Here is a 26,950-nt window from a genome sequence, read left to right as displayed (position 1 = left end):
TTTTGAAATGAATTTAAATCGTTCATTTTTATGTTTTATTATTTTCATTAATGCAATAATAATTAATAATGTGTATTGTGTACTGTGTAACAGCTAAAGCCCTTATTAATATACACCTTGCATAAAAAAAAAAAACAAGAAAATACAATTAATGGCATTTTAAATTGCAGGGATATATGAATATATCCTCTTTCTAACTTGAAAAAGCTACAAAATCTGTTCTTGAGAGCGCTCTCTTAGCAAGGTCGGTAACTAACCAGTAATAATTAGTTCTAAGTGTTTCCGCTAGATCGCATAAGTATGTAGAATTTATGTTGCTCAGTTCACACTAAACAAATAATTATTTCCGTTTTTATGTTACCTTCTTTAAACAACTTTGATTTGTGCGTAAATTAAATATTGGATTTCAGGTGGTGTGAAAATAATAACATTATTATTTTAAAAAAGTAAAACATTATTATTTATTGTCATAAATAGTACCAAATGCATGCGAAAATTTTTGTTGAAAATCATTTTACTGTTTTAGAATCACAAAAATAAGAGCTTCAGATCTCTATCCTTTTTGGTAAAACTAAAAATTATATTTAATTTTCAAATTAATAATTCAAGTATTATTAATATTTCAAAATTATTAATTTGATAACTTTCCTTATTGTTGATCATTTGATATTATTGACTCAGTTTATACAAAGAAGATATATTCTTTAATTAAAACCTTTTTAGTATTTATGATTTTTTTGTAAAATATAAATCTATGTTCATTTTGTCTGAACATTAAAGTTACTCACTGTTTATTTCAAAACTAGTTTTTAATTTTATGTATTCTAGTTTTGAGAGTGTAGTTGAAAAGATTAATTTTAAACTATTGAGGGCAGGGCCAGATTTAGATGAAAAGAGGCCCTAGCTATTCCTTTTATGAGGCCCTTATTTTAATCTCCCATTTTTAAGTTTGTAAATTACATTAGAGATAATAAAATACATCACTACTGTGCGTAATTGTAACTATGAAATAGTAATATTTTTTTTAAAAGTAAGGTTTTGTTGTAAATGTACCAATTGCATTCCAAAATTTTTCTTAGACATTTCACTTATTTAGAATTATTAAAAACAAGGGCTTCGGATTGTTGACTATTTCATAATTTCACTAAAAATATATAAATAATATTCGTTAATACGAATATATTTGGTGCTTGTTGGTGTGTGTTTAAAGGGCAAATGTCCGTTATATTAGTACATAATAAATTGAGAAATGTCTAGTAGATAGATTGTCAAAAAAGAAATAGACAAATCATTAGGTTTAATAAAATACGCTGTTAAAAATTCACATTTTTTCAGTTCATGCAGTGCTAACATCAATGGGCCTTTTGTCAACTTGCAGCCACGTTAAGCTCAGCTTTTACCTGAGATGTATTTTAAGGGTCCTATAATTTCAGCAGCACTGCCATAAATAAGAAGATATTCACATCCAGGTAAGTCTTATCTTATTATTTATTATATTGAGAATTATACAACAAAAACTAAACTTTTTTTCACACAAATTTTTTTATAATTGGAAAAAGTTTTCATTTTTAAAATTCATTTACAAAAAATAAATAAATAAATAATTACTTATCCCTTTACCTACTAAATCACTGAATAACAAAATCATTTACCTGAAATAACTTTTAAATTCTTCATTTGAATAAAGATCATTTACTCTGATAGCTAATAATACGTGGCCTAAGTTTTCGCTTTTTATCATTGCGATTTTGTAAAATTACATTCCACTCTAATCGGAACTAGATAAAGAACTTTCTAAAGCATTATTAATAAATATCCAACTGTTGCCACAAAAGACTTTTTAATTTTATTTAAACGTAAATTTTATAAATACTCCACTAAAATGTAATATAAAAAATTGAATTATATATATTCTTTTAATATAAGTCAACTTTACCAATAATTAATAAAGTTTATTATAACTGCTTATAAATGGGGTTTAAATTAATAAATAACCTCTTCAAGCTTCTAACTTATTTTCGAAGCCGCCATATGTAATGTTTACATGAACGGTTAAAACGCCCACAGTCCGTTCCACTTGGGTTTTCGATCGCAACGCCCACAAGCAAGTGGAACGGCCAAAATCGGGGTCGTGTCGTGGTCGTTGTGGTCGCCAAGTGGAACGCACCCTATTTCGTCACGCATCCAGCTGTCTATTGTTCACATTTACATTTTAAAATTTACCTTATTTAATTAAATAGTAAGATTTGTTGTAGAATTTTATTTCATTTTTACACATGCTTTACGATTCATTCCATTTAACATATGGTATAACCTTCATGTAACCTTCCTCACTCAGACAGTAGTCGACAAGTACCGTGTGTAGTCTAAATATCTACTGTAACTATTAAATCTACTTTTTGATGGTGATTGTAATTATGAAACCGAATAGATACAATACACACGCGAGCTACGTTAGATAAAATCAAAGTTATTGTCCTGAATTGCGGGCCCAACAACATTATCGCATGAGTATGTAGAATTTTATTTTAATTTCAAAGAAATCATGTACCTACCTTAATTATTTCAACTTTAATGTTTCCTACTTTAAGTAACTTTAATGTGTGCCCAAATTATGTTTTGAACAAAAGATGAGTTTAATATAATTGCAACAATGAAATAGTAAATATGTTTTAATAGCAAGGTTTTATTGTAAATCGTACCAATTGCATTCCAAACATTTTCTCAAAAGACATTTCACAGATTTTCAATTATTAAAAATAAGGGCTTCGGATCGTTGCCTTTTTCATAATTTCACTCGAAATATTTAAATATATTTTTTAATACGAATGTATTTAGTGCTTCTTTGAGTGAGTTTAAAGTACACTTGATGGGCAAATGCCCGTTACATTAGTACATAATAAATAGAGAAATGTGTAGTAGATAGATTGACAAAAAGAAAAAGAAGACAAATGCTAGATATAATAAATTAAGCTGTAAAAAAGTTGTGTACGAATTAAAATTCGTATTTTTTCAGTTCACGCAGTGCTAACATCAATAGGCCTTTTGTCAACTTGCAGCCCCGTTAAGCTCAGCTTTTACCTGAGATGTATTTTTAAGGGTCCTATAATTTCAGCAGACTGCCATGAATATGAATATTTGCCTCCAGGTAAGTCTTATCTTATTATTTATTACGTTCAGAGTAATACAACAAAAACTAAAACTTTTTTTCATATTTATTGTTTTGTTTTTTTTATAATTGAAAAAAGTTTTAATTTTTGTTGATTTGGGTAAAGTTTTAATTGAAAAATACAACTATTTTTAGTTGAGCTAATTTTTTAATTAATTTTCATAAACGTAATTTAATAGTAATAATAATGTTAGTAGATTATGTGTGTTATATTTTTCCAATTAAATAAATTTTATTCATAAGGAAGAAGTGTATTTTTTGGAAATGTATTTCATTATCATTAAATAAAAAGGTTTAGGTTAAAAAAAAAAATCAATTCTTTAGTTCAATTACAGTCTTCTTTATTTAATCTTTATAATATACATAAATTATTATAGATGTTTTTCTTAATGCTAGGTAAAACTTACTAAACATTTTAATTTAATTTAAATTACAATAAATAATGTTTATTTTCAGAATCAATACTGGTGATACCCAGAGTGCTGCCTGCAATACGTTCATCAATGGAAGCCCAAGTGAAAAAGAGGTAAAAGATCAATCCAATATGAATGTGCCAACAATCTTTGGATAGGAATCTATAAAAAAAAGTAAGTAGTTATTATGAGTAATATGCATGATTTTATCAAAATTAAAAGTTGCATGTTAAAAAAAAAAGTAATAAAAAGTCTTTAATAAAAATTTATATTTTATTTTTCCATTAAATCTGTTAATGAATATGAAAAAGTAAAAATTAAACGAAAAAAATTGAAAATATTTGATTAATATTTCAAAATGATGTAGAAAATGCGAAAAAATAAAAAGGATAACCTAACAGGAAGGTTACAGAGTCTAGAGAGTGGTAGAAGTAAAAAAGGAAAACCATGAGGGAAGGTTAAAATGGCTGGCAGAGTCGTGAGAGTGTGCTGGAGCAGTAGGACAGCTGGAGCTATCTAGTGGGTAGTGGATCAGGTGAGTTTAGTTGCCGCCATCTTGCTCTGGGAGGCTATATAACTAAGTTCGCTGGAAGGGCGGGGCAGGGTGGGGAGAACCGTCGAAGCGACAACATCTCCTCACCTCACCTTCATGATTCTTTGGAGAGAGAGGTGATGGATGTTTAGAAGACTAGACTAGAATAACATATGTTTCGAGCGACGAGCGATATACCCCCCTGCATCACTCAAGTCGTACTGACGAGAATTCGTGCTGTTCCCGTATATATAGGGAAGGTTACAGGACTGCTACCTGGTGGCAACTTTTGGAACTATTTTCTCACCTGTCTGATAAGTGGCGCCCTCTGACGGATTTTTTTGGAACTATTTTTTAATTTATTCTAGTTTTTCTGTTTTAAACGTATTTTAACACTTTTTTTTGGTATTTTATTAATTTATGTATTTTTTTTATATCACAGAATAAGAAATACTGAGGCTATGTAAATGTAACAAAAAAAAAAAAAGATGCAATAAATAGATTTTTTTTTAAAAAAACTGAACTTTTTTCTTTGTTCTCCTGCTAAATACCTTTTTTACAGATAAATAAGATAGTGACATAAACATGCATTTCACATATATCTTAATAATTTTTTTAAGTAATTGAAGAACCGTCGAAGCGACAACATCTCCTCACCTCACCTTCATGATTCTTTGGAGAGAGAGGTGATGGATGTTTAGAAGACTAGACTAGAATAACATATGTTTCGAGCGACGAGCGATATACCCCCCTGCATCACTCAAGTCGTACTGACGAGAATTCGTGCTGTTCCCGTATATATAGGGAAGGTTACAGGACTGCTACCTGGTGGCAACTTTTGGAACTATTTTCTCACCTGTCTGATAAGTGGCGCCCTCTGACGGATTTTTTTGGAACTATTTTTTAATTTATTCTAGTTTTTCTGTTTTAAACGTATTTTAACACTTTTTTTTGGTATTTTATTAATTTATGTATTTTTTTTATATCACAGAATAAGAAATACTGAGGCTATGTAAATGTAACAAAAAAAAAAAAAGATGCAATAAATAGATTTTTTTTTAAAAAAACTGAACTTTTTTCTTTGTTCTCCTGCTAAATACCTTTTTTACAGATAAATAAGATAGTGACATAAACATGCATTTCACATATATCTTAATAATTTTTTTAAGTAATTGATTTATAACAAAAGTTACTTACTTATTTGATGGATGTTTTCTCAACGTCTTTTTCATTTCACTTCACTTGATGGATGGTTTTGCAGGTAGTATTCACAGTATTGGCTATTTCAATATGAAAATCATTATCCAATGAAATGAACACTTTATAGAGTAAATCTTGAATTAAAAAGCATTCTATTTAATGATACTACAAATTAATCCGCAACAATTAGTTTGAGATACATTTATATCTTTCAGGAATTGAAGAAATAAATTGAAATCGAAATTTAAAATTACAGTTTAAAACTCTTAAACGGATCAATCTTTTAGAACGAATTCATTGTATTGTGAAACATTAAATTATTTTAATTTAATTTGCTCCTACGTTGCAATTATACTTTAGTAATAAATTATTTTCATTCAATTCCTACGATAAAAGTTAAATTTTGTTCAAAATTATTTAATTTTAATGATAAAATCTGTAGCTCTGTAGCTATCGGTCAAGTATTATTCATGAAAATTAAGCTGAAGCATTGATCTATACATTAAAATTATTTAATAAAGAATCTAAACGCAATTACTCAATGAAAATGAAATATATATATTTCCAAAAAACACATATATGATTTATGATTAAGAATTATTTGATTGTCAAATCCATCACATTTATTAACTTTCTCCATGCAATTTTTTGTGATGAATGAATTAAAAAATGTTTAGCATGACTAAAATAGTTCAAATTGATTGAACAAATATTCAGAATACACATGCAATTTGACGTTGAATTTAACTATCAAATTAAAATCTAGTTTAAGTAAAAACTGTAACTTATCTCTTCCAAATTCAATGGGAAAAACTTAATTTTACTAAAAAAGAAGTTTTAGATTCTGCAGTAATACTGTTACATATGAAATAATAGTACCTGAACAACAGTTCCTCAAGCAGGATAGTAGGTAAATTTCTTTGACTTCTTTATACTCCAGAATAAAATGGATGAGAATCGATTTATACTGACGTGCTGCTCCATGTAATAAAGGGACAGTAGAGATAATCATTTCAGATGAAAGATGAGCATTACTGTGCCCAAGCTGGTCTAGCGTTAGATGAAAGCACTGTATAATAGAAAAGAATATTACATTGATTATTATTTAATTCACACCTGGAGAATGATGGTAGAAATCGGAGCATTTTTCTATCAAACTAAATCTCTATCTAATCAAACAGTTATAATCATAAAAAAATTTTTAGTTCATTATGTGATACTTTTAACGAAAAATGGATAAAATTACCAGAAGAACAGAATTTGCACTCGGCAATTTTCACTAGCGAAGCGGTAGGTAGATTTCGTTCACTTCTTCATTTTCCAGAATGGAATGGATGAGAACCATTTAATCTTTACCAAAAGAAATTTGTGAAAAATGCTACATTAATAATTTAAACTAAATTCACACCTTGTGTTAGTCTGAAGAAATGAAGCATTTACTTGTCCAGTTAAATCTATTATGAACCAGTTCACATACAAAAGAACTAAGTTTAACAATTGTGTATTCTATTTTCTTGAAAAAGTTTAATTTGAATCAAAATGATTCAAGTTTTTCTTCTAAAAATAATGAATAAATGAACAAAAAAATATCGAAACTTAGTTTAACAAAATACTTCTTTTACAAAGAAAATTTAGACATACATAAAAAAAATTACACAAATATCATTCACTGAAGTTATATAAAATAAAACAAGAAATAACTAAATAATTTCGTTTTATTCAGATATCAGAATATAGGACAATATTGTTTCCGTTTGTTCTTAACGGCGTAAATTATGAGTTGTGATGAATTTAGAACTATGCACGCAATTGAAAAGGTAATTTTAGAAATTCTAAATCAGTACGTCTTAATTATTATCTTTGCATAATCAATATTTTCATATTGAGGTGTCTTTGTAGCAAGTAATTGAGTTCTGCTGGATTAGGAACAATTACAAAAGCCTTGAAGAAAGTGACTATTCCCTACTTCGCACAAGTAAAAAATTAACTGTAACCTCCCAGACAGATCTTAGATATAATCCCAATATTTTAAGGAGTCTTCAAGGCCCAGCAAAGAGAAATTGCTGGTTTTCTTTTTCCTAGCAACCATCTGGAAATTATAACGTCTAAGTTTGAATTTCGTCGGACACCAATACAAAGAACCAAAATTACAGAAAAATTGATAAAATATTTTGCAACTATTTACTTTCTTTTTTTTTGAATGACTTTCATCAAACCAGAACTCATCGGTCCACAAGTTATTGATAACAGACAGATCTTCTTAAAAATAAACAACCTTCTGGAAGGCCCCCAGCTGACCCAGATAGGCTTACCGCAAGGAAGCATTTTAAGCCCAATCCTGTACTCTATGTATGTAGCTGATATAGAGACAGTGTTGGTCGAAAATGTTAAAATGCTACAATACGCCGACGACGTGTGCATCTACACAACACAAAAAACTTCTGAGGATTGCAAAAAAGCGCTTGAAGAAGTTATGGTAAACCTAAAATCCTGAACACTTCTGAACGGGCTGTCGCTGTCAGAACCAAAATCAGTTCTCTGCCCTTTTACTAGAAAGAGAAGATTGGGCCTCTCCGGTGAGATGGTACTGGCGAACTGGAAATTTCCATGCCAAATGTCCGCAAAATTCTTAGGGTTGACAATGGACAAAGTACTTAATTGGAAAAAACACATCGAAACCGTGGAATTAAAAATAGAAAAGTACTTCAACACATTACGAGCCTTTTCCCATAGGAAGTGGGGGGCGGACCCGGAGGTGTCTCTAATGTTCTACAGGGCCACAATAAGAGCGGTACTGGATTACGGGTGTTTTCTGTATGGTCAGGCCTGCAAGTATGTTATGCGACCCCTTCACGTACTACAAAATAAATGTATCAGATTGTGTCTCGGATTCTTGAACAGCACACCTGTGGACGTAATGTACGCAGAGGCTGGCGAATTACCGCTCGCTTATAAAATAGAAGTACTGAAAGGCCCCATTTACACAGAAAGTTTTATTAGAATCTCTACCTTTAGAGATAAGGTATATATAGATGTGTACAACTTAAAATACGAACATTTATTGAGCGAATTAAGTGTTAACACTTCCTTCGACTTGATAAAGGTACCGGAAAAGATGAGAACCGCGGCCTTCGAAGATTACATTTCTTCCCATTATCCGGGCTCATATCGTTTATTTACAGATGGGTCCAAAATCAATAATAAAGTCGGAAGTGCTGTGTATGATCCGGTTCGGAACTATTTTACGATAAATAAATTAGAAAATGAGGCGTCCATCTATACAGCGGAGCTAATTGCTATTTTAACGGCTTTAAAATATATTTATTCGTTGTCGGAGAAAAAATATACCATTATTAGTGACAGCCAGAGTGCGTTGTGTAAATTATCACATATACACAACCAGTCTACAGGAATGAATCACATTATCGCAGAGATTGTAGAAACTATTGCCATTTTATAGAGAAGGGAGTCTGCATTAATTTTTTTGTGGGTAAGGGGTCATTGTGGTATAAAAGAGAATGAAATTGTTGATACACTTGCAAAGGAAGCCACCAATAGTGGGGAAATGGCTAATTATAAATTACCACACACCGATATCAAGGGTATAATTGCAAAAGCAGCACTACAAAAATGGCAGAAAGATTACAATAATGGTGATAAAGGTAGATTCTATAAAACTATGGCAGATCAGTTACCTAGACAACCATGGTTTAAGGGAACTGTCACTAATAAATGGGTTGTTACGACAATAAGCAGGCTGAGAGCGAACCACGCGGTGTGCGGATCGTAACTACACAGGATCAACAAAAGGTCCTCTCCTCTTTGCGTAGATTGCAATGAGGAGGAGGATTTCAAACATGTAATAATGATATGTCCACGTTTTGTGGTAGAAAGGAAACGAATGTTTGACGATATATACAGGTATTTAGATGCACCATTTCGCTACGAAGACATTATATTCTCCACCAACATTTATGTGCTTAAGTCGATAGCAGAGCTAGCAATGAAATGTGAATGTATTTAAAAGTTATAGAAGGAATGGAAGAAAATGATTAGAGAAGGATTACGGTGATTTTAATTTCGGTTAAGCTATAAGGATGGCAGGAATATAGAGTACTCATCCATCCATTAGCAGTAGGTTATGTAAATAGCAGTTTATAGTAGAATGATGAATGTGTGAAGCGAATGTATTTGTAGGTAAGAATGGTGAGTGAGTGATATTCTAGTGATAAGCACCTAGACGATGCTGGCTGTATGGCGGAAGCCAATGCCAAAAAAAAAAAAAAAGTTATTGATAAAATTGACTGCTCAAACTTTTCAATTATTTTAAAAAAACACCGAAAGTTTTAAGGCTTGAATCACATCCCACAGATTTGTTCAATATTAATGTTTTTCAAACAACCATTTTTATCATTCATTTTTATCTTCAAGGGTAGGCTAAGTTGCTGAAGTTCGAATATTGGATTTACATGAGCTTTATAAGTGTAAACTAGGATGAACGAATTATGGATTACTAAGATACACTTCAATTATTACATAATATAATGTTTGTTGTACTCACGATTACTGATTCCATAAATGGTAGTTTCATATAATATAGGCAGTATTGCTGTTTACTAGTTGCCATTACATTAAGTACATTCCTACATTTAATTTTGAGAGGAGTATATTCAGTGAATTGTCCAACGCTGTCATGATAAATTATTGCAATATGCATCTGCTCACAGCTTACATATAATTTAGAGAGGTGTATATTCAGTAAATTGTCCAACACTGTCACGATAAAATATTATAGCTACATTAATCTGCTCATCGCTCTGAACCGTATCAGTGCAGTATATAAGAACAAAGAAGGTTACCCAGTGGTTACAGTGCAGGGATGCCTTAAGTTTCGTATATTTAAATGGTTACTAATGTAAAATTTTTAATTTATGTTAAATTATTCATTTTAAACGTAAAATAATAATTAATATATTAACAATTATAATTACTTAATTTTTACTCACGAAGTAAGAATACTTATTATAATCGTGCAGAATTTAGACTTGAGAGTTTCTTCTTGATAAATCAGTTTTAAGGTCCGCAGAGTCAGAAAAAATTTTTTTACTAATTATTTTCTTTTGGGGTTGTGCTTTTTTTTTTTTTCTTTTTTTAAACTGGCCCTTCGACTTTCTTTATACTTGGTGTATATTTGCATACGTGTTATATGTAAATAATAAATCTACAATTTTTTAACAGACAAATATTCCTGGAAAAAATATCAAATAACCATAAATGATTTATCTTTGATATGGATGGTTAAAAAAAAAAAAACGCTTCAGTAAAGTATATTTAAAATTTGCGATTTCAGCCTAACTTTCTATATGAAGTATAATCGGGATGACAAGTTTTTACCAAGCTTTTATGTTGGACTAGGAGTAAGAAAAGATCCAATAAATATGCACGAAAAATCATTTGACGGAGTCATAATTAAGCGTCTAGTTTTTGTGTATAAAGAAGAAAAATTTCTTAGTCACTGTATCGTACTCTTAGTGCTAAAGAATTTATACGAATTAAAAACCAAAAAAGGAAAAAAATACTCTTTTTTTTTAAAATAATTTACATTTTTTTTTTTTTTAAGTAGGAAAATCAAAGTGTATACTTTAAAAATAATAAATAAAACATCATACAAAAATTTGATACATTTAAGATGATTATATACATACAAATAAATTAGCTCAGTCAATGAACATTGATATGTCGTATAATTATAACAGAAATGAATTAAGTATACTTAAAGACATGTTTAAAAAATTAAGTATAAATTAAGTAATTTTACATTACTTACTTTTTCTCAAGGAGTTGATCATTTTTTCCTGAAACATTAATGGAAAAATTAATTAATTTAAGTTTAAAATGTTTTCATTGTTTAAATATTCCAAATACAAGCTGTAACAAAGGTAAAGCTGGTGTTAATCAGAGCCTTATTTCTCTTATGGGCGCGACTCCAAAACGAGTGATTTCCTCTTAAACGGGAGACATAACAAGTTTTTTACTTTTTCTTACTCTTCAAAACAATTACTGCTTAGTTTTCGCCAGCAAGTCTGCTTGAAGATTCTGGAAAATCCCCGCTCCCTTCTGGAACTTGCCTCATTAGCCTATTCTCTTAATTTACAAGAAACATCCTCAGAACATCTAGGGAATGTTGGGAGTGGAGTGAGAGTAGTTGACCCTAACTTCCGACTTTTGAGGACTCCTGGAGCTCTCCCGGAGAGCTTGGGTATTCACATATTGGAAAGGAACATACAATACCTTTATTCCTTCTTTTAATTCTGGAAAGTTGAAAATGGTTGAGAATGTATAAAAATTATTTGAAATAAAAAATAAAATAAGTTTGTTTTATTTACACGCTTATTTGTAAGAGTGGAATCTACTAAAATCTGAAAACTCCTTTTAATAAAAGAAAGTTTAGCACAGAGTTAGCGCGCTGAAATGGCAACGGAATGATCGGATTCAAGTCTAAACAAGTTAAGCTTCGATTTTCCTTTCCACAAAGCCTCTACAAACTCACTATTCCATGCAGTTTTTTTGACAAGAGTTCATTGACCAGAGACCAGGAACATAATGAGTGGGCTGAAGGCATAAAGACCATAGTTGATGACACACTATTTTCACTAATAAACATTTAACAACTTTAAAGAAATTATTTTCTTATTTACAATTAATAATTAGAACATTCAAACAAAAGAAAGATAACACAAAAATTACATAGCAAATATATATCTACTATTTATAGATTACAAAATAAAAATAAAAAAATACCTAATAAAATTATACATATTTGGTTCGGCATCCAAATCAATAATATCTGAAAATAAAAACAAAACAAAACAAAACAAATCTTATAAGTTATCAAATTCAAACAAAAAATTTCTATTTAACAAAACAAAGTAACTTATATTTAAGGGGTGCAGTCAGTAAATGTATGTGAACGTATACAACTTAATGAAATTATGCAGATTTAATATGCAGTATTTAATGAGCTCATTCTATTCAACTTTACAAATACATATATGTATATACTATTACAGTACTAACAAATGTGAATCCTCAAACATGCACTCACCAAACAGCTGTTAATTTTTGTAATATTAGTTTATTAAACATTAGAAAAAGAAAATATTATGTATCTTATCGTAACTGTCTAAACCAGAAAGGGAAAAGAGGAAACTTTTTAAAAATAAATTAAATAATAAAAAATATATTTTCTAGCGACAGCTAAAATCATTGAAGTGATACATGCACCTCCAATTAACATGCTGGAATATAGTAATTAACTTGAATAAAAGTCAAGTTAATATTGACAATCATTTTATAGATAGACTAAATGAATGCATGAACAGTACTCATGATTCAAGAATAAAAACTAGTTCTCTTTCTCTTAAAAAAAAAAAAAAAGCACTACTATTTAATATCTGTTGTATCATCATACAAAATGTGTTAGTTCCCACTAACTTGAAACACCAAAAAATAAATTCATGCTCTAGGAATATTACATTCTAAGCTTACCATCTAAGGTCAGAGGTAGTGGTGATTTAGTTGCTTCTCCTACCTAGAACACGTGAATACGCAATGATCTACAAATGTTAACTTGTTTAAAGCGTTCCTTATAGTAAATATACTTTTTAAAAAATTTCTATTTAGAAGAGAATTGATGTTCAATTAGAATAGATAGACAAGAAGAAACATGGAGCACCAATAAAAATAGTTTTTGCGAAAAAAGAGTTTCTCTGATCATTGCGGAACATATGTTAGGTTCTGCTGTAGTTTAACGCCTGACCACATATGGACCAAATCAATTTCTGCTTAGCTTAGCTCTGAATGTGATATTTTTGCCAACTAATGCAATTCGTAACAAGTTAGGCAAACTGTGATGCTCTTAGACTATATTTCCATGAAGATTATTGAGACACATGATGATATTACATTATGAAAATACAATTATTAGAAATTAGTTTATTACGTTATTAAAGAAAACCCTTCTGTTACTTTGCTTCTTCAACCTCCGCCAGTTAGTTATTTCGCTTTTTCCAGATCAAAACCATCATAATTGGTGACCATTCACGATTAAGAAGAGAGGATCACTTTACTAAGATGATAATACAATCATTCAAAAAAATAAGAGTAAAAGAAGCCATCAATTAGAAGGTTATTAATTAACCACTGGAAAATAAACAAGAGGATGTGTGAGTAGAAGTATTTTAAATTTTAAATATTATCTAATTTTAGGGTCTCAAATTATATAATCTGCAATTAAATTTGCTTTAGCTCTAACTCAAAGGACTTGGAGGCTATTTTAATAAAAACAAAATGTGGTAAAATCATTAAAAAATTATAAGATAATAACATTTTAATCGTAAAACTTTTCCAGAATCGGACTGTAATTTATAAGATCTTTTTTTTGTCGAAGGTTGAAGAACGAACTGTTTTTTCACAATCACTTCAAGCTGATGCATGCTTCAACCTGTACTTAGAAAATTTGTAATTTTAGGAATTTCGCAACTACTTAGTTTTCCACGTAAAATTTTCATTATTTAATAAATGTAATTAATGAAGAAAAACGATAAAAACTAAAACTGTAAGGATCTAAAATGATTAAACTCCTCCGAACAGATAACAATTTTTATGAGTAGAACGCGTAGTCGGAAGTAGCGGTTTGTACCGCTTGCTTCTGACAAACCACGTTTAGAATCCTTCCAAACTGGAATCTGAAGACTTCCTTCTTACGATGCTAGCTGCATCAAGTGCGTAACATACATTGAGAGCTCATTAGATCAAAATAATATAGTACACAAACAAACTTACAATGTTAGTAGAAATAGTTTTCTGGCTGGTATCTTGAGATGGAATCCTAATTTTATTTATGGTAACAGCCTGTGGTGAAAGCATAGGTCTTTGTGGTGAAAGCAAAGGTTCTGGTATGTGCCAAGATACCTGCGAAATTAATATTTTAAACCATAAGAAAGTTTGTAAGTAGGGAAGGATGAACCTTGATAAATTAAGAAATAATAATTCGAAACATAATAAGGAAGAAAAAGTATATCACAATATAAAGTTTATTAAAATAATAGTTAAAAAACGATATTTAAGAGTTATATTACTTTATTCGGGATGAAATACTCTTAAAATTAATATAAATTAATAATAAAATATAAAGCTAAATAATAATAATAATACGCAGGGAAGGGATTCGCTATGAGGTTAGCATACTGGACTCCCACGCGGAAGTCCCGGGTTCGAGTCCAGCTGCTGACCCTTAGATTTTCTCTTCTTAGGAGCTTCTTACAGCTCACTGTCCGGTGATGGACAGTGTTGTCTGTAACGAGAGAACACTGTCCGAAGGCCGGCAGTGCTCTCCGGCACTGGAAAAAGCTCCGGGCGCCAATAACCTTAGATGTTGACGCGCCTTAAATCATTAAAAAATAAAAATAATAATAATTTATTTTTATGATAACTGAAAACATCAATTGACCAAAATTTATGTAACGAAATAATCTTACTTACATCTTAAAATTAGTGCGAAAAACAAATTGCATAACCCATAAAATTTATTCGTAAGTGGTACTGCCACTTAACCAAAAGTAATAAAGCCGCGCATTGCATTAAAAAACATTTAGTGTAAAACAATCCCCAAAAATTAATTTATTTGCATTGTTAATTAATTATTAACTAAGTTGCTACGATATATAAAATTACCTTTGATTTTGAATGAGAGGGGGAAGTAACTGCTACCGAATATGGTGGGGGTGGAACTGAAGGCGATGTAACTGGTAGGAGTGCCTCTCGAGATGGTCCTGGAATTCTTTGATGAGGCGGGCCTACAGCGAAGCTAGCTGGATACACTTTTTGCTGAGGTCTCCATTGGTACGGTCTTGGATCTGAAAGTAACAGCGTAAATTTGTTAAAGTTTATTTTTACATTAGGTTAGGAAATATTTCCATTTCACATGCTTAGAGAAAATTTCATAATCGTGATTCATTATTTTAAACATTAAAATAATAAGTCTATTGATTGAGAGGAATATCTTTAGCGCCTATCCACCAAATCAATAGGTTTCAATCAAGTGAATGAGCTGTGAATGAACAGAAATCTCTTGTAAATTTTTACCTGTTGATTTAGAAAAAATTAACAAATTCGTGAAACATAGGTTTAGCATGTCTAGTTGAAAGATGTCAACAGCATGATCAATCATCAAAAGAATCAAAACTATTCTAGAAATCACTTCACTGTTCCCATGCCAATGCTAATGGCGACCGTTGCTGAAGAGCCAACCCTGTTTGAAACCCAACTCTGTGCGAAATTCAGAAAAGAGTTCATTGCAAAACCTCTCAGTAGATATTGTGTTAGCAGTCACAATTTATGACTGCTGATAAACCAAGGAGAGCAATTTATATGTTATTTACAGTATCAGTGTGTCAATGCTAAGGCAAAATCGTCTAAAAAGGCGAAAATCTATTTTTTTTTAGCATATTTGTAGTTGTAATATATGCAATTACATTAAATTAAATTAACATTATTATCCAAAGTCGAAGTAAAATAATTATAAAAGCCTGATATTCCAAATATAGTGATTCTTTGACCAGTGATTGCTAATGCAAAATTTGATCTACTAATTGTACTGATCACAATTATTTCTAACCAGACGCTTGAACTACTCAGCACTGTTCCTACACTAACCAGACCATTTTTCGCGCACATAGATTCGTCATGAATTATTGTTAAAATATTAGGTTTTATCATCAAGGTTAAACATGCAGAGATAGCGGAAATAGGCGATTATCGCCTTATTACAATCTTTGTAGAACCAAGGTGTTTTCGAAGTTGTAGCAAACCTTTATCTTTCATGTTATGTGACTGTACTCTTAATTATGTCAGTCAAATAATTCACATCTCACTCCACAAAGAAGCTTTTACATGATGTAAAATCTAAATAGACATCTGATTTCTTTCGATAATTATCTCAACTATATTTAGCTCAATCCAGTAGAGGCAACGAGAGTAAAACATTATTTGTACACTGAGTCAGTCGAACACCAGAAATGATATGTTTAAAAGCACGATATGTAGACGAAAATAAGTCTGTTCGTCAATCTTAAAATTGCAATAAATGAAATGCATTCATTACTAATGCATGCGTAATCCAGGATAGAAATCGTTACTTCAGAAAAATATGTAAATTCTCTCGTTAAATCTAGGCCGGTCCTACTTCTATACATAAGCCCCCAATTATCGTTAAAATTAAATAATCTTTTTTCGTTGGATTTAATGACTTATCCTAGAATTTGTACAATCTTAAGAGTTAAATCAAAATAATGTTTTCGAAGTTTTTGTAAAATACCGAGATAAAAAAAAAAAAAATCGCAGATTAGACAAAGATTATTAGTATGAGTTTCCGAAACCAAATTAAAAGGACATGTGAACTCCAAATCCCAGATAGTGGAATTAAGATACATAAATAGGACAAATGTGAATAACATGGCTATCTTAATCAGTTAAATCATTACTGAAACCTAACAAAAAGAAAACCAATCTGTAGCGTAAACATTAGTTTTAATACAGTACAGTCGACCGGCTAATGCCTTGGTTGTCCACTAAAGTTCAAATCCTAATCGAATACCTCTTTCTCCCCGATTGAAATTATTTACTACTTAGGTTAATGTAAATTAACTGTTTAAGTTTCAAGCTACTAAATAAACATTTTAATTCAGAGTGACAAACTTTGCCTTGATTTGTGCTATAAATTTTATCACTCTTACAAGAAAAATCTTGCATTTAAATCTAAAAATAATACTAAAACTGCCCCACCTGGTGGTACAATTCTTGGCGACACTGTTGTAACTGGAACTGATTGTTGTGTTTGGACTGCTGGCGGCACAGGTGGACCTTTCTCTTGAGGTATCTGTTGCAAAAGCTGCTGATGATGTTGCTGTTGAGGTTGTTGCGCTGCTGTTTGCTGTTGTGGCTGAGATTGAGCTTGTCCAGGAGATTGAGTACCTGAACTATTATTAATTGAAAACTGTTTTGTCAGTGCCATTCTTAAAGCTTTTCCTAGGTTAGTAGCAGCATTCTCAATAGCAGTGCCCTCTGAATCTTCATCATTTAATGATATAAGCCCAAATGATTGCAATTCTGAAAGTAATTACTAAAATTAAATTCTAAAAAATTATTCAGACTATGATGTCGCAAAGACTGGTTGGTAAACTGGTATTTAAGTGTAAGATATTAAATTATTCTTACAATTTCTGCTTATATCTGGCATAATTTATAAAAATTAACGGTAAGGAGAGACAATAAAGGACTTGTTCAACCCAGTTTCACATAAATTCTGACATACGGTCAGACCACGACAACACATTGTTTTTTCTTTATTTTTCATTTCATTTGTAATATTTAATAATTTTGTTATTATTAAAAAGCGCTATCTCTTGTTTTGCTTTTACATCGTAGGGGTCGCAGATCGCAGATAGAATTTCGGAAAAAAAGTAAAACGTACCTTTCATGAGGTTGGTAATATCGCCTGACGTAAATTTTAATTGTAGATTTCGGACGACATTTGGTATTGTAGATTTCTGGTAATGTATCCTCTTCATATGTGACAAAATGTGACTAAAATGTAATAAAAAATAAATTATTCATCATAAATAGTAAAGGCTCTAAGAATGAAACCCATAATTATTGAAATTAATACTACTCACTCTTTAGTAAACATAATTGATGGATCAGAACTGGAATGAAGTACATTCTTTACAAACTGTATGGTATGATTGAATGGTAATAGATGTTTGCGTAGTGCTTGTGAATTAGTATCAAACAGTTGTACTTTATTTGAGGTCATCTGTTCCAAACGGCTTATTAGATTTTGAGAACGTTTGTTAATAATTTCAATTAATCTAAAATATAATTGTATAATGTAACATTTTATAATGTTTTCTCACTGCTTCCATTACTATTTACTTTGACATAAAATTTGGTAATAATGGGCTAAAACATATTCTACTCCAATCAAGGTAACTTCGCGGATTGGACTGGATCTACCTTGAAATAATACTGTTTTGTATCAACAGACTTAAGGCTTTTATAGAGGTTTCTAGGGTACTAAATAAAAGATTAAAATTAGACTTTAAAAACATATATCTAACAGTTGGTTTTTTTAGATGCTTCAGGAGGGGTAGGTAAGCAAAATATTTAGGTTATAAAGGATGACTACGTAACCAGAATTTTCCAGGAATAATTTTTAGAACTGAGGGCCGATGGTAAGGTAAATGGTAAGTTTGAATGGTTTAATGAGATCATATGACCAAATCTATATCATATGACCGGTATTTGAGCAAATATATTTTTTTTTTTTTAAATGAGCTAATTAAAATGATCGGTGGAGCTATCAGTTTCAGTAATTTAAATCAAAAAGAAGGTTGAAGGTTGGCGTAAGAGAATTGGATTGGATTGGAAAGCTAAACTTACCACTTAAAGTCAAAAGAAGATTCAAATTAAAATGATTGGTGGAATTATCAGTTTCAGAAATTTAAATTAAAGAGTAAGAAAGTTGAAGGTTGGCATATGACAATTGGATTCGAAGATGTCTAGGAAGCTTACAAGAAAGTTGAAATGAAAAAAAAGACGTAATAAAAATACGTAAAAATAAAAGAACTTCTTTAAAAATTTAGATGGGAGCAATGAAACTTTCTTTTCAGTTAATAGATAAGGATGGTTCAAGCACCCTTTCAAAAATTCGAATTACCAGGCATGCTTCGACTTTTCCAGTCCTGATCAACGAAAATGGGGATGCAAAATGGGAGTTCTGGATTTTGATTACGAGAAAACACTTCATTGAATTTACAACGGAAGTGGTGCTAGCCAACTTACATTATAAAGCTAAAACTCCAGAGTTATTATATCAGTATGCCTTATTCTCGAGAAAGGATTGTTTTGTTTCATGCCCCCTTATGCTCTTTACTAGATTAAGGAAATAAAAAGGAATAAGGACATCTTTAATTTCAGAGTACACTTAAAGCTGAAAAAAGAAAGGATTTTGGAGTATTGCTTAATGAGAAACTCAATTGGTGACATGTTGGAATGGCCTTATGAAATGCTCGCGCTTTGTCCTAGCGTAGTGAGGACCATTTTATAATCCGATCTCTGACGAATATGAATTTGAGTTTTATGCCTTAAGGCAACCGATATGAAATAAATATTGTAACATTAGTTATCATACATGCAACTTATAAGTTAAAAAAAAAGTTCATAATCTTTGTCCTTTACTTAACTATACTAACTTACTTAACTTAACTTTACTTAACTATATAATATTAATAATATTATTATTTCCAACTTCGTGATAAATAAAAAAAACCCAAGATGCAAGATGATTAATTGGTCTCTACAGATAAGTACGACAGAAAAAAAAAAAAAATTAATCAAGTTGTTCATTCATTCAGAGACTTGCGACGGAATACCCAATATCAAAATCGTCAATGGTATAAAAACGAAATTTAATTTGAGCATTCTGGAATGAGTATTATTTGAGACGATCTCCACCTCCCATCACACAAAGAAAGAAAGAATAAAAAAAAGTAAGGCCATACCCTAAAAACATTCTTTCGAATTCCAAAGACGTTAAAATATGTAAATTTCTACATCTTTTTTTTTCTTTTTTTGAAAATTTGATTAAATAAAAGCCGAATGGGTGTTTATATACTTAATTTAAAAGAAGGTTTGATAAAAAAATATAATAAGACCTCTCTTTTCAGGCGAGCATAACGTCCAGTTACCAAATTAGGTGTAGTGGACGGGAAGTGTTAATGAATCCAAATTACTTACGCAGCCGAAAATATATTTATTTCCTTAATTAGGGACTGTTTCCTCATTAAAATCTTACTTTTCCTTTCACTAATCAATTCCTGTGCTTGATCCAATACCATTTGATGATGTCTGCAATAAATGAAACATGGAAAAATGAAGTAAATATAATAAGTACGCAGTTTTATTTTGTCCATTAGTTTCTGACAAAGACAAACTTTCAAGTTAATATTTTAAAGGAAGCATTAAAAGTCTATACTAGGTAATAAAGTTTAGAATCTTACGTTAAAAATTTATACATATCATAGATATCCATTTTAGTTTGGTCGATAACTTTGTCAACAAATTCATAGCTATGTTCTCTATGGGCAGCCAGTTGACAATCTCTGCATGTCATTATGTTGCATTTCGTGCAGAATATAACCAACTGTTCCTGTTTAAAAAAATAATAATAATCGATATGATAATTTAGAAATAAAAATTAATTTTAAAACAAAGTACTAATTTAAGTTATGTGAAATACTTGAATTATTATCTTTTTTTATAATCTCGTAGATTAATATTAGATTAATTGGATAAGGGGAACAATATTTACCAAGTGAAATTTTCCTAGAACTTTTCCATGAGACATGGTTATAGTATACATAGTGAAAATATGTAAATACTTATTATTTTAAAAACTTTTAAATCTTTAATATAATAAGATCTTTTGGCTGCAGTGCCATGGGACACAGGTACCGCCCTGCTATTTTAATCTTTAAATATAATAACTTTAAATACCCATTAAAATATATTTTCAGGAAGGACTTAATTAGCCTGAAAATGTTCCTTAGATAAATGAACATTTATTTCACCACTGGGCCAGCCTTACTTTTCGCATCACTCTTGAGAAACGTGATTTTTCTAAAAACGGTTATTAAAATTTAACTACAGGGCTAAATAATCGACATCTTTATTTTTGTTTTTAAATAGTTATTATCGCGAATTTATATAATTAAAGCAATATTCATTTCTCAAAAAACTATAACTTATCAACCTAATTATCAGTTTATTGTTTTTGTTTTTTAAAGCAATTCAATTCAATTTAATTTTTCAATTGAATTTGCTTTCAGTTCAATGCTCACTTTGGGAAAGAATCAGCTCAGAGGTTAATGTATTCGATTCATCGCGAAGATCCCCCGAATCTAGTTCGGCTGCCAGCCATTAGATTTTTCCGCCAGAAGCCATTAAAGCTCTGTATTCTTAAATATTGCAATGTTGTTTGAAACGTAAGAATAATGTTCAGTGGCCGGTAGTTCACTCAAGTGTTCCGCGAGTAAATGACCTCCTCAGTAAATAACACGCCAAAAATTTATCTTGCAAGTAAATAGTATCCAAGTAAATCCACAGGTATCTTAAAAGGGAAGATATGTCATGTGAGTTGTTGCATCAAGTAGAGACATATCTTATTATAAAATATAGGATGTGATTATAATTCTTAATTTTAGCAAGTAAATTGAAACATGAATGAATATAAATGTCTTTCTTTTTCCCTCCGTTTTTCTTAACGATCAAAACAGGAGTTAAAAATGTATCAAATATTTTAAAAATAATAATAATAAAGAAAATGATTTGGAAAATATTTGGTGTAAATAATATATACTTTAAATTAACAAGAATTCATGAAATAAATTCTTAGTTTTTGATGAGATACATTTCTGTTTATAAAATATTTCTGCCATGTTTTAATTCAAAACAAAAATTAATTATGAAGATATAATTACTTAATTATTAAACAGATAATTAAGTACTCACTGATGGATGTATAGAACAAGGAAAACTTCCTTGGCGTTTATCTCTATGTTCCCAATGCAACATTTTTGGCACATATATATGATCCTTAGTCACTTTCAATTGCTGATGGTTCTATAAGGAAAAAAGAAGTTTTATCTCATTTTTGGAAAAAAAATCCACTACTTTAAGAATAACAATATATTTTTCATCAGGCTCTTGAATTTCATTATATCTTATCACTTATTCACATTAAAGGGCTTTAGTATATACACATCAAAAATACAAAAATTTAGCATCATTAACCTAATGGACATTTTATAGGGAGTGGTCATAAGAAACCAAAGCTACAGCAACCAAAAAGATTTATTGCGGCTCCCTAATGTATCAGTGTTTATGCATAAATGTAAGCCGCTGACGAACTGATAAAAACGTTAAGAGTGGCATGAACTCGAGTGAGTTCACCAAACTGAAACAGTTGCACAATCTCTGCAGGCCTCTGGGTACAGTGTGGGTGTTTAGGGTGTCAGTGACAGTTGTGTTGTTCGAGTTGTTAGACTAGGAAACTTTGCCTATAAGTCTATGATTAAGTTGACTCATTTTTGTCAATTTATAAAAAAATATACTTCTTTTTATAATTCCTTAAAGTAAATTCTTATTTATTTATTTTTTAACTTTGAATCTTTCCAATAAATTTTATTATATATATGTAAAAACTCTTATTATTTTTTGCTCTTTTAAAAATTCCTTTTTTAATCTACATTGTAAATAAATGATATAAATCTCTTTATAAAACTTCAAAATAATTGAACTAAAGAAAGTGTTTTCTCAAAAACTTTTATTAGTGCTCTAATTTCGAGCATGTTGTTTTGGGTTCTGGACTATTTGAGGGGCAGAATTATAAAGACAGTTTATAAAAATGACTAGATTCTGTCATGTGCGCAGTACGTAAGATAAGTATAGATTAGCGGAGTAGTTCCTACTGACTATTGAGTCCAAGCTTGATTTCAAAAGAAAGATACTGAAGAAAATATTTTTTCATTTTTTTCTACAGATAACAATTAAATACTTTACTGTATTTACTGGATCCAACTTTCTAATGTATGTTTTCAAGATTCCATTTTAAATCTGTTTTTTTATGTAAACTAATAAAAATGGTTTATATACATTCAGTAAACAAAGTAAGTAGTATTATATAAAATTATGCCCTTACCCCTAAGTTAGTAACAAGAATCACATTACCTCTATACATCGTTCACAAATGTAATCAGCACACTCCTGGCACCAATGAGTTGCCATTTGTGTGTCATGCATAGAACAACGGAAGGTTGCAGGATCTTCTTCAGAATCTACCAACTCTTCAAGAATTTTATGATCCAATAATTTACTTTTGTGGACTTGCAAAGAACATTGTGGGCAGTATGATTCTGAAAACAAATTAAAAATATATTAATTAGTTTTTCCCCCAAGAGAGAGAACTCGTTTCTATTGATTTGATTAAATTTAAAGTTAGGTATTAAGATAATTCCGTTATCAAAGCTTTGTTTTTTTGAACAAAAATTACTTACCCTCAGATTTCCAACCTACTGCACATTTTTCACAAATACTGTGAAGACATTCGAGAAGCTTACAACCTTTTACCGCTTCTTTGTTCTCTAAAAGACTGTTGCCACAAAAAGAGCACACAGTTACAACTTTGATAAATTCTTCATCCAGTTCTTCGCGTTTTTGTTTATCCATATTTTTTACTACAATTTACTGATAACTGTGAGAAAAATGTATTGAATAGTCTTCGTCGACCCCAAATTAATAAACAGTTAAAATATCTCACTAAACTGAGTAGCGAAACCTTTCCGTTGTTATACCACATCTGTTGAACTCGAACACAATTTACGCCCGCCAGATACCAAAATCAATTTCACCAATCGATTATAAGTGCAATGTAATAACAGCCTACTCTTTTTATTCATAAATTTTTTATGAATTCATACAACCACTTTAGTAAGAATACTATTTAAAAAACTATAATAACCTGTGAAACAGAAAGTACGCAGGAGCAGTGTTTCATGAATAATCAGCAGTTGATCCATCCCCCAACACCAACTTTTAAGTCCAAAGATAACGTTCTTGTGATACTTGGATTATTTTATTATTAATTCTTTAAGTAAGAATTTATAAAAAAGTTTTTGTTTTGTTGTGGCACATTAGATACTATAAGAAGAATGTAAAAACAATTATTCAAAAAAACGAATATCAGGTGTTGATTCATCCCCATAATAATCTGGACTGTCCACGTTCACATAAACTTTTCTTACTAAATGAATGCTCTTAGTTCCAATGCTTTTTAAGATCTGAATTTTCAAAATGGATTTAATTACTGCTGATATTACGGAGATTGCAAATAATGTAGAATGATTTGAAGGTGTATTCAAAAATTATACAGTTCACTGATTTGATATTCAGCAAGCAAACCATATTTTTTCCCTAAAAAGAAATATATATATTCGCACAGTATTTTTATATACTGATGTTGCTTGGAATAGCCACAATTACCTTACATTAGAGTAAGCCAAAAATCTGGCATGTTATGGAAAAATATTGCAAAAAATTGTTTTGTACAAATATGAGTAGTTTGTGGTTAGTTTCAAGAAATTCGTTGGATCCATTTTCGAGTAAATTTCAAAGAAAGAATTAATCTATTTAGCAAAATTGTACTTTCAGTTAAAAGATTTGTATCGCTACTCTTAGTCAGGGCACTTATAAGACCTAATCTAAGTTTCAGCTACGCGCGATTTTTCATTTTGGAGATATTTTGTACTCATTTTAGAGAACATTATCTACAAACTCGCAAAAGGAAATTTGATATAACAATACTTTCCTACTCAGATAAGGGAAATCCCCAACCAGTTACTTCTGGAGACCAAAAATGAGATGATAAGAGTATGCAACTTCAGTATCATATTTTAACTTTTTGTTGGAATGATCTCAATAATTTTTTAAGTAACGTTTACAGTAGGGAATTAAACCAAAGAAGACGATCTTGAACTTTAAGACTGACTCCTTACTGTGCCGATCCCTTGTGAGTATTACTATACTCACCTACTAGTGAAGACAATTTGCAATGGCCCAAAGCCTTTCCTACAATGGACTCAAAATGACCATGATCTCTTACCGCACTCACGATGTGAAAAGGACGTATCCTCCTTCTTTAGTTATAATCTGCTCATAGCTCTTCGTTAATTACCTCTACTCTACAGAGAAGCTTCCTGAACCTATCGTGCCCTGTAACCATGTCAGTTGGTCCAATGATGTTCTTTCCAGCGAATTTAAAGATCTCTTCAATTCCAGTTTTACCATTACTCTCCGATCTATTTGGTCGCTGGAATTGTTTTCCTGATTGCTGGTTCACTTTCTCTAAAGTAATTCCTTGAGAAACGATCACACAGTGCTTTTGGTACACACCTTCAAGAGGAATAAAAGCCCTGCTAAATTTCGTTTAAAGAAAATCGGTTAATTAGAAGTGAATCTTTACAAAATAGAATCTAATTATTTAAAAACAAAATAAACAAATAAATAGTGTTCATTTTTGATTTGCATTAAATAAATGTGATTAAACCTATAAAACTTACTTGCGATCAGTTAACATCTATCTGCTCTAAGTACTACCGTTCCAACCATTATTTCGACTTTTTTGTGTATTCTAACACTAAAAGATGTTTATTTCTGCTGCTTTCTGAAACTGTGTACTTAATTGCACTGTGTACCAACTTTATTCTGGCTACGTTCGATGGTGTATCCGATGATGTGCGATTTCTATAGGGTTTCATAATTAGAGAGGCCGTGTCACTCTAAAATGATATGTAGTTATTAATTTTATAATAGTTGGCGAGTTTAAAATAATCATTTTAAATAAATCAATAATTATTTCTTTCTTTCATTTCTTCACTGTGACAGGAACTCGAGTTAGAAAACTGCAGATTGTAGAATTAGAAATTATAAAAATTCCCAATAAACAAACAACAAATTAACAAAATTTCAATGAATCGATTAGTAAAATGAATATAGATATTCAGATGAAAAGTCCGACATGTCCTAAAATCACGAGTGTGATTACATGTAGAATCACAAAAGATAAACTGGCGTTACCATGAATTGCAAGGAATAAATAAGAATAAATAACACAATTTGATTTCATTACTACATTATTCTCTGTTTACTATAACATATTTTATTCAGGCTGTAAATTTTTGTACTTATAATATTGAATGCTTTCCCCAAAATGGCTGTTATGGCGAAAACATGCATTTTAATTTATTTTTTTAAAAAATAAGAAATAATTTAATAAATTTATAATTAATAAATAATTATATATACACAAGTATTATACAAAAGGCCCCCATCTAAACTGGCTGTATTTAAATGGGTTGCTTAGATATATTTAAAATGAGCTAATATATTAGACAAGTTTTTTTTATATATTTGATTTATATTAGCTCATTTTCTCTTCTTAATCTGTATATTATTAAAGCTAATATCCATAGAGTTGGCCAAAAGAATAAATTTGATGCCGCATTCTCTTGACAATAACAAATTTGATTTATGTTTTTCTTTCTTTAAAAATTAAAAACTTATATATAAAGCCAATGTTTCAACTTAAATCTTGATATTTCTCCTCCATTTCTTATTGCTTCATGTTCCTCAATGGGGGTGATTGCTAATCCAAATTTCTGGAATTTCAAAACAACAAATAATTATTATTATTTGATTGATCTTGTTGACTAAAAATTCTATAAGTTAATAAATTATATTTACCTGAAGACAAGTAGCGCCTGGCGCAATGAGCACGGCTAATATCGCCATCAATGGTATCAATAAGATTGATGTGAGAGACAATACGCAGCCAATGCCATGAGCCCATCCAGGATAAAGATAATTGCCATATTTAAGTGGACTTGTAGCCAATAGGCTGGATAATACTACACCCTAAAATTTAAATTGATGTCTGATTGCAAAGTTGAATGTGTGTAACAC

At 30.4% G+C, this 26,950-nt stretch overlaps 2 protein-coding genes across 10 annotated transcripts in view; both read right to left on the bottom strand.

Moving 5' to 3' along the window:
- Window positions 1-5,345: 5,345 nt before the first annotated feature.
- LOC141455342 (E3 ubiquitin-protein ligase TRIM33-like) lies at window positions 5,346-24,103 on the bottom strand. Of its 6 annotated transcripts, none has more exons than XM_074130299.1 (18): window positions 23,488-23,896; window positions 23,162-23,346; window positions 21,944-22,054; window positions 20,434-20,582; window positions 20,171-20,281; window positions 18,049-18,243; window positions 17,847-17,959; window positions 17,159-17,482; window positions 15,050-15,231; window positions 14,159-14,287; window positions 12,865-12,905; window positions 12,116-12,181; window positions 11,142-11,169; window positions 10,321-10,562; window positions 6,723-6,871; window positions 6,561-6,625; window positions 6,194-6,383; window positions 5,346-5,394 (listed from the first exon to the last, which is right to left on the bottom strand). In XM_074130299.1, the coding sequence occupies exons 1-13, from the start codon at window positions 23,657-23,659 to the stop codon at window positions 11,160-11,162; spliced, it is 1,788 nt and encodes a 595-aa protein (XP_073986400.1). In that variant the 5' UTR covers window positions 23,660-23,896; the 3' UTR covers window positions 5,346-5,394; window positions 6,194-6,383; window positions 6,561-6,625; window positions 6,723-6,871; window positions 10,321-10,562; window positions 11,142-11,159. The 6 variants fall into 6 exon arrangements, with proteins under 6 accessions (XP_073986400.1, XP_073986403.1, XP_073986404.1 ...); XM_074130302.1 differs by having other exon boundaries at window positions 12,116-12,161; window positions 12,863-12,905; window positions 23,488-23,895; XM_074130303.1 differs by lacking the exons at window positions 12,116-12,181; window positions 23,488-23,896 and adding an exon at window positions 23,952-24,103 and having other exon boundaries at window positions 12,863-12,905.
- A 2,120-nt stretch (window positions 24,104-26,223) lies between these two features.
- Window positions 26,224-26,950, bottom strand: part of LOC141455340 (sodium-dependent noradrenaline transporter-like) — a 38,290-nt gene continuing 37,563 nt past the window's right edge. For all 4 annotated transcript variants that reach the window (XM_074130293.1, XM_074130294.1, XM_074130295.1 and 1 more), the window contains 2 exons: window positions 26,732-26,902; window positions 26,224-26,646 (listed from right to left, as the gene is read on the bottom strand). In XM_074130293.1, the coding sequence (XP_073986394.1) occupies window positions 26,548-26,646; window positions 26,732-26,902 (270 nt within the window). In that variant the 3' untranslated portion in view covers window positions 26,224-26,547. The remainder of the gene's footprint in view (window positions 26,647-26,731; window positions 26,903-26,950) is intronic.

The sequence above is a fragment of the Rhodnius prolixus genome, unplaced genomic scaffold (assembly GCF_049639745.1).
Source record: "Rhodnius prolixus isolate KJV_2025 unplaced genomic scaffold, Rpr scaffold_4, whole genome shotgun sequence".
In the NCBI taxonomy this organism is placed as follows: Eukaryota; Metazoa; Arthropoda; class Insecta; order Hemiptera; family Reduviidae; genus Rhodnius; species Rhodnius prolixus.
Note: the sequence above shows the minus strand (reverse complement) of the source record. Positions and strands in the feature narration are given on the sequence as shown.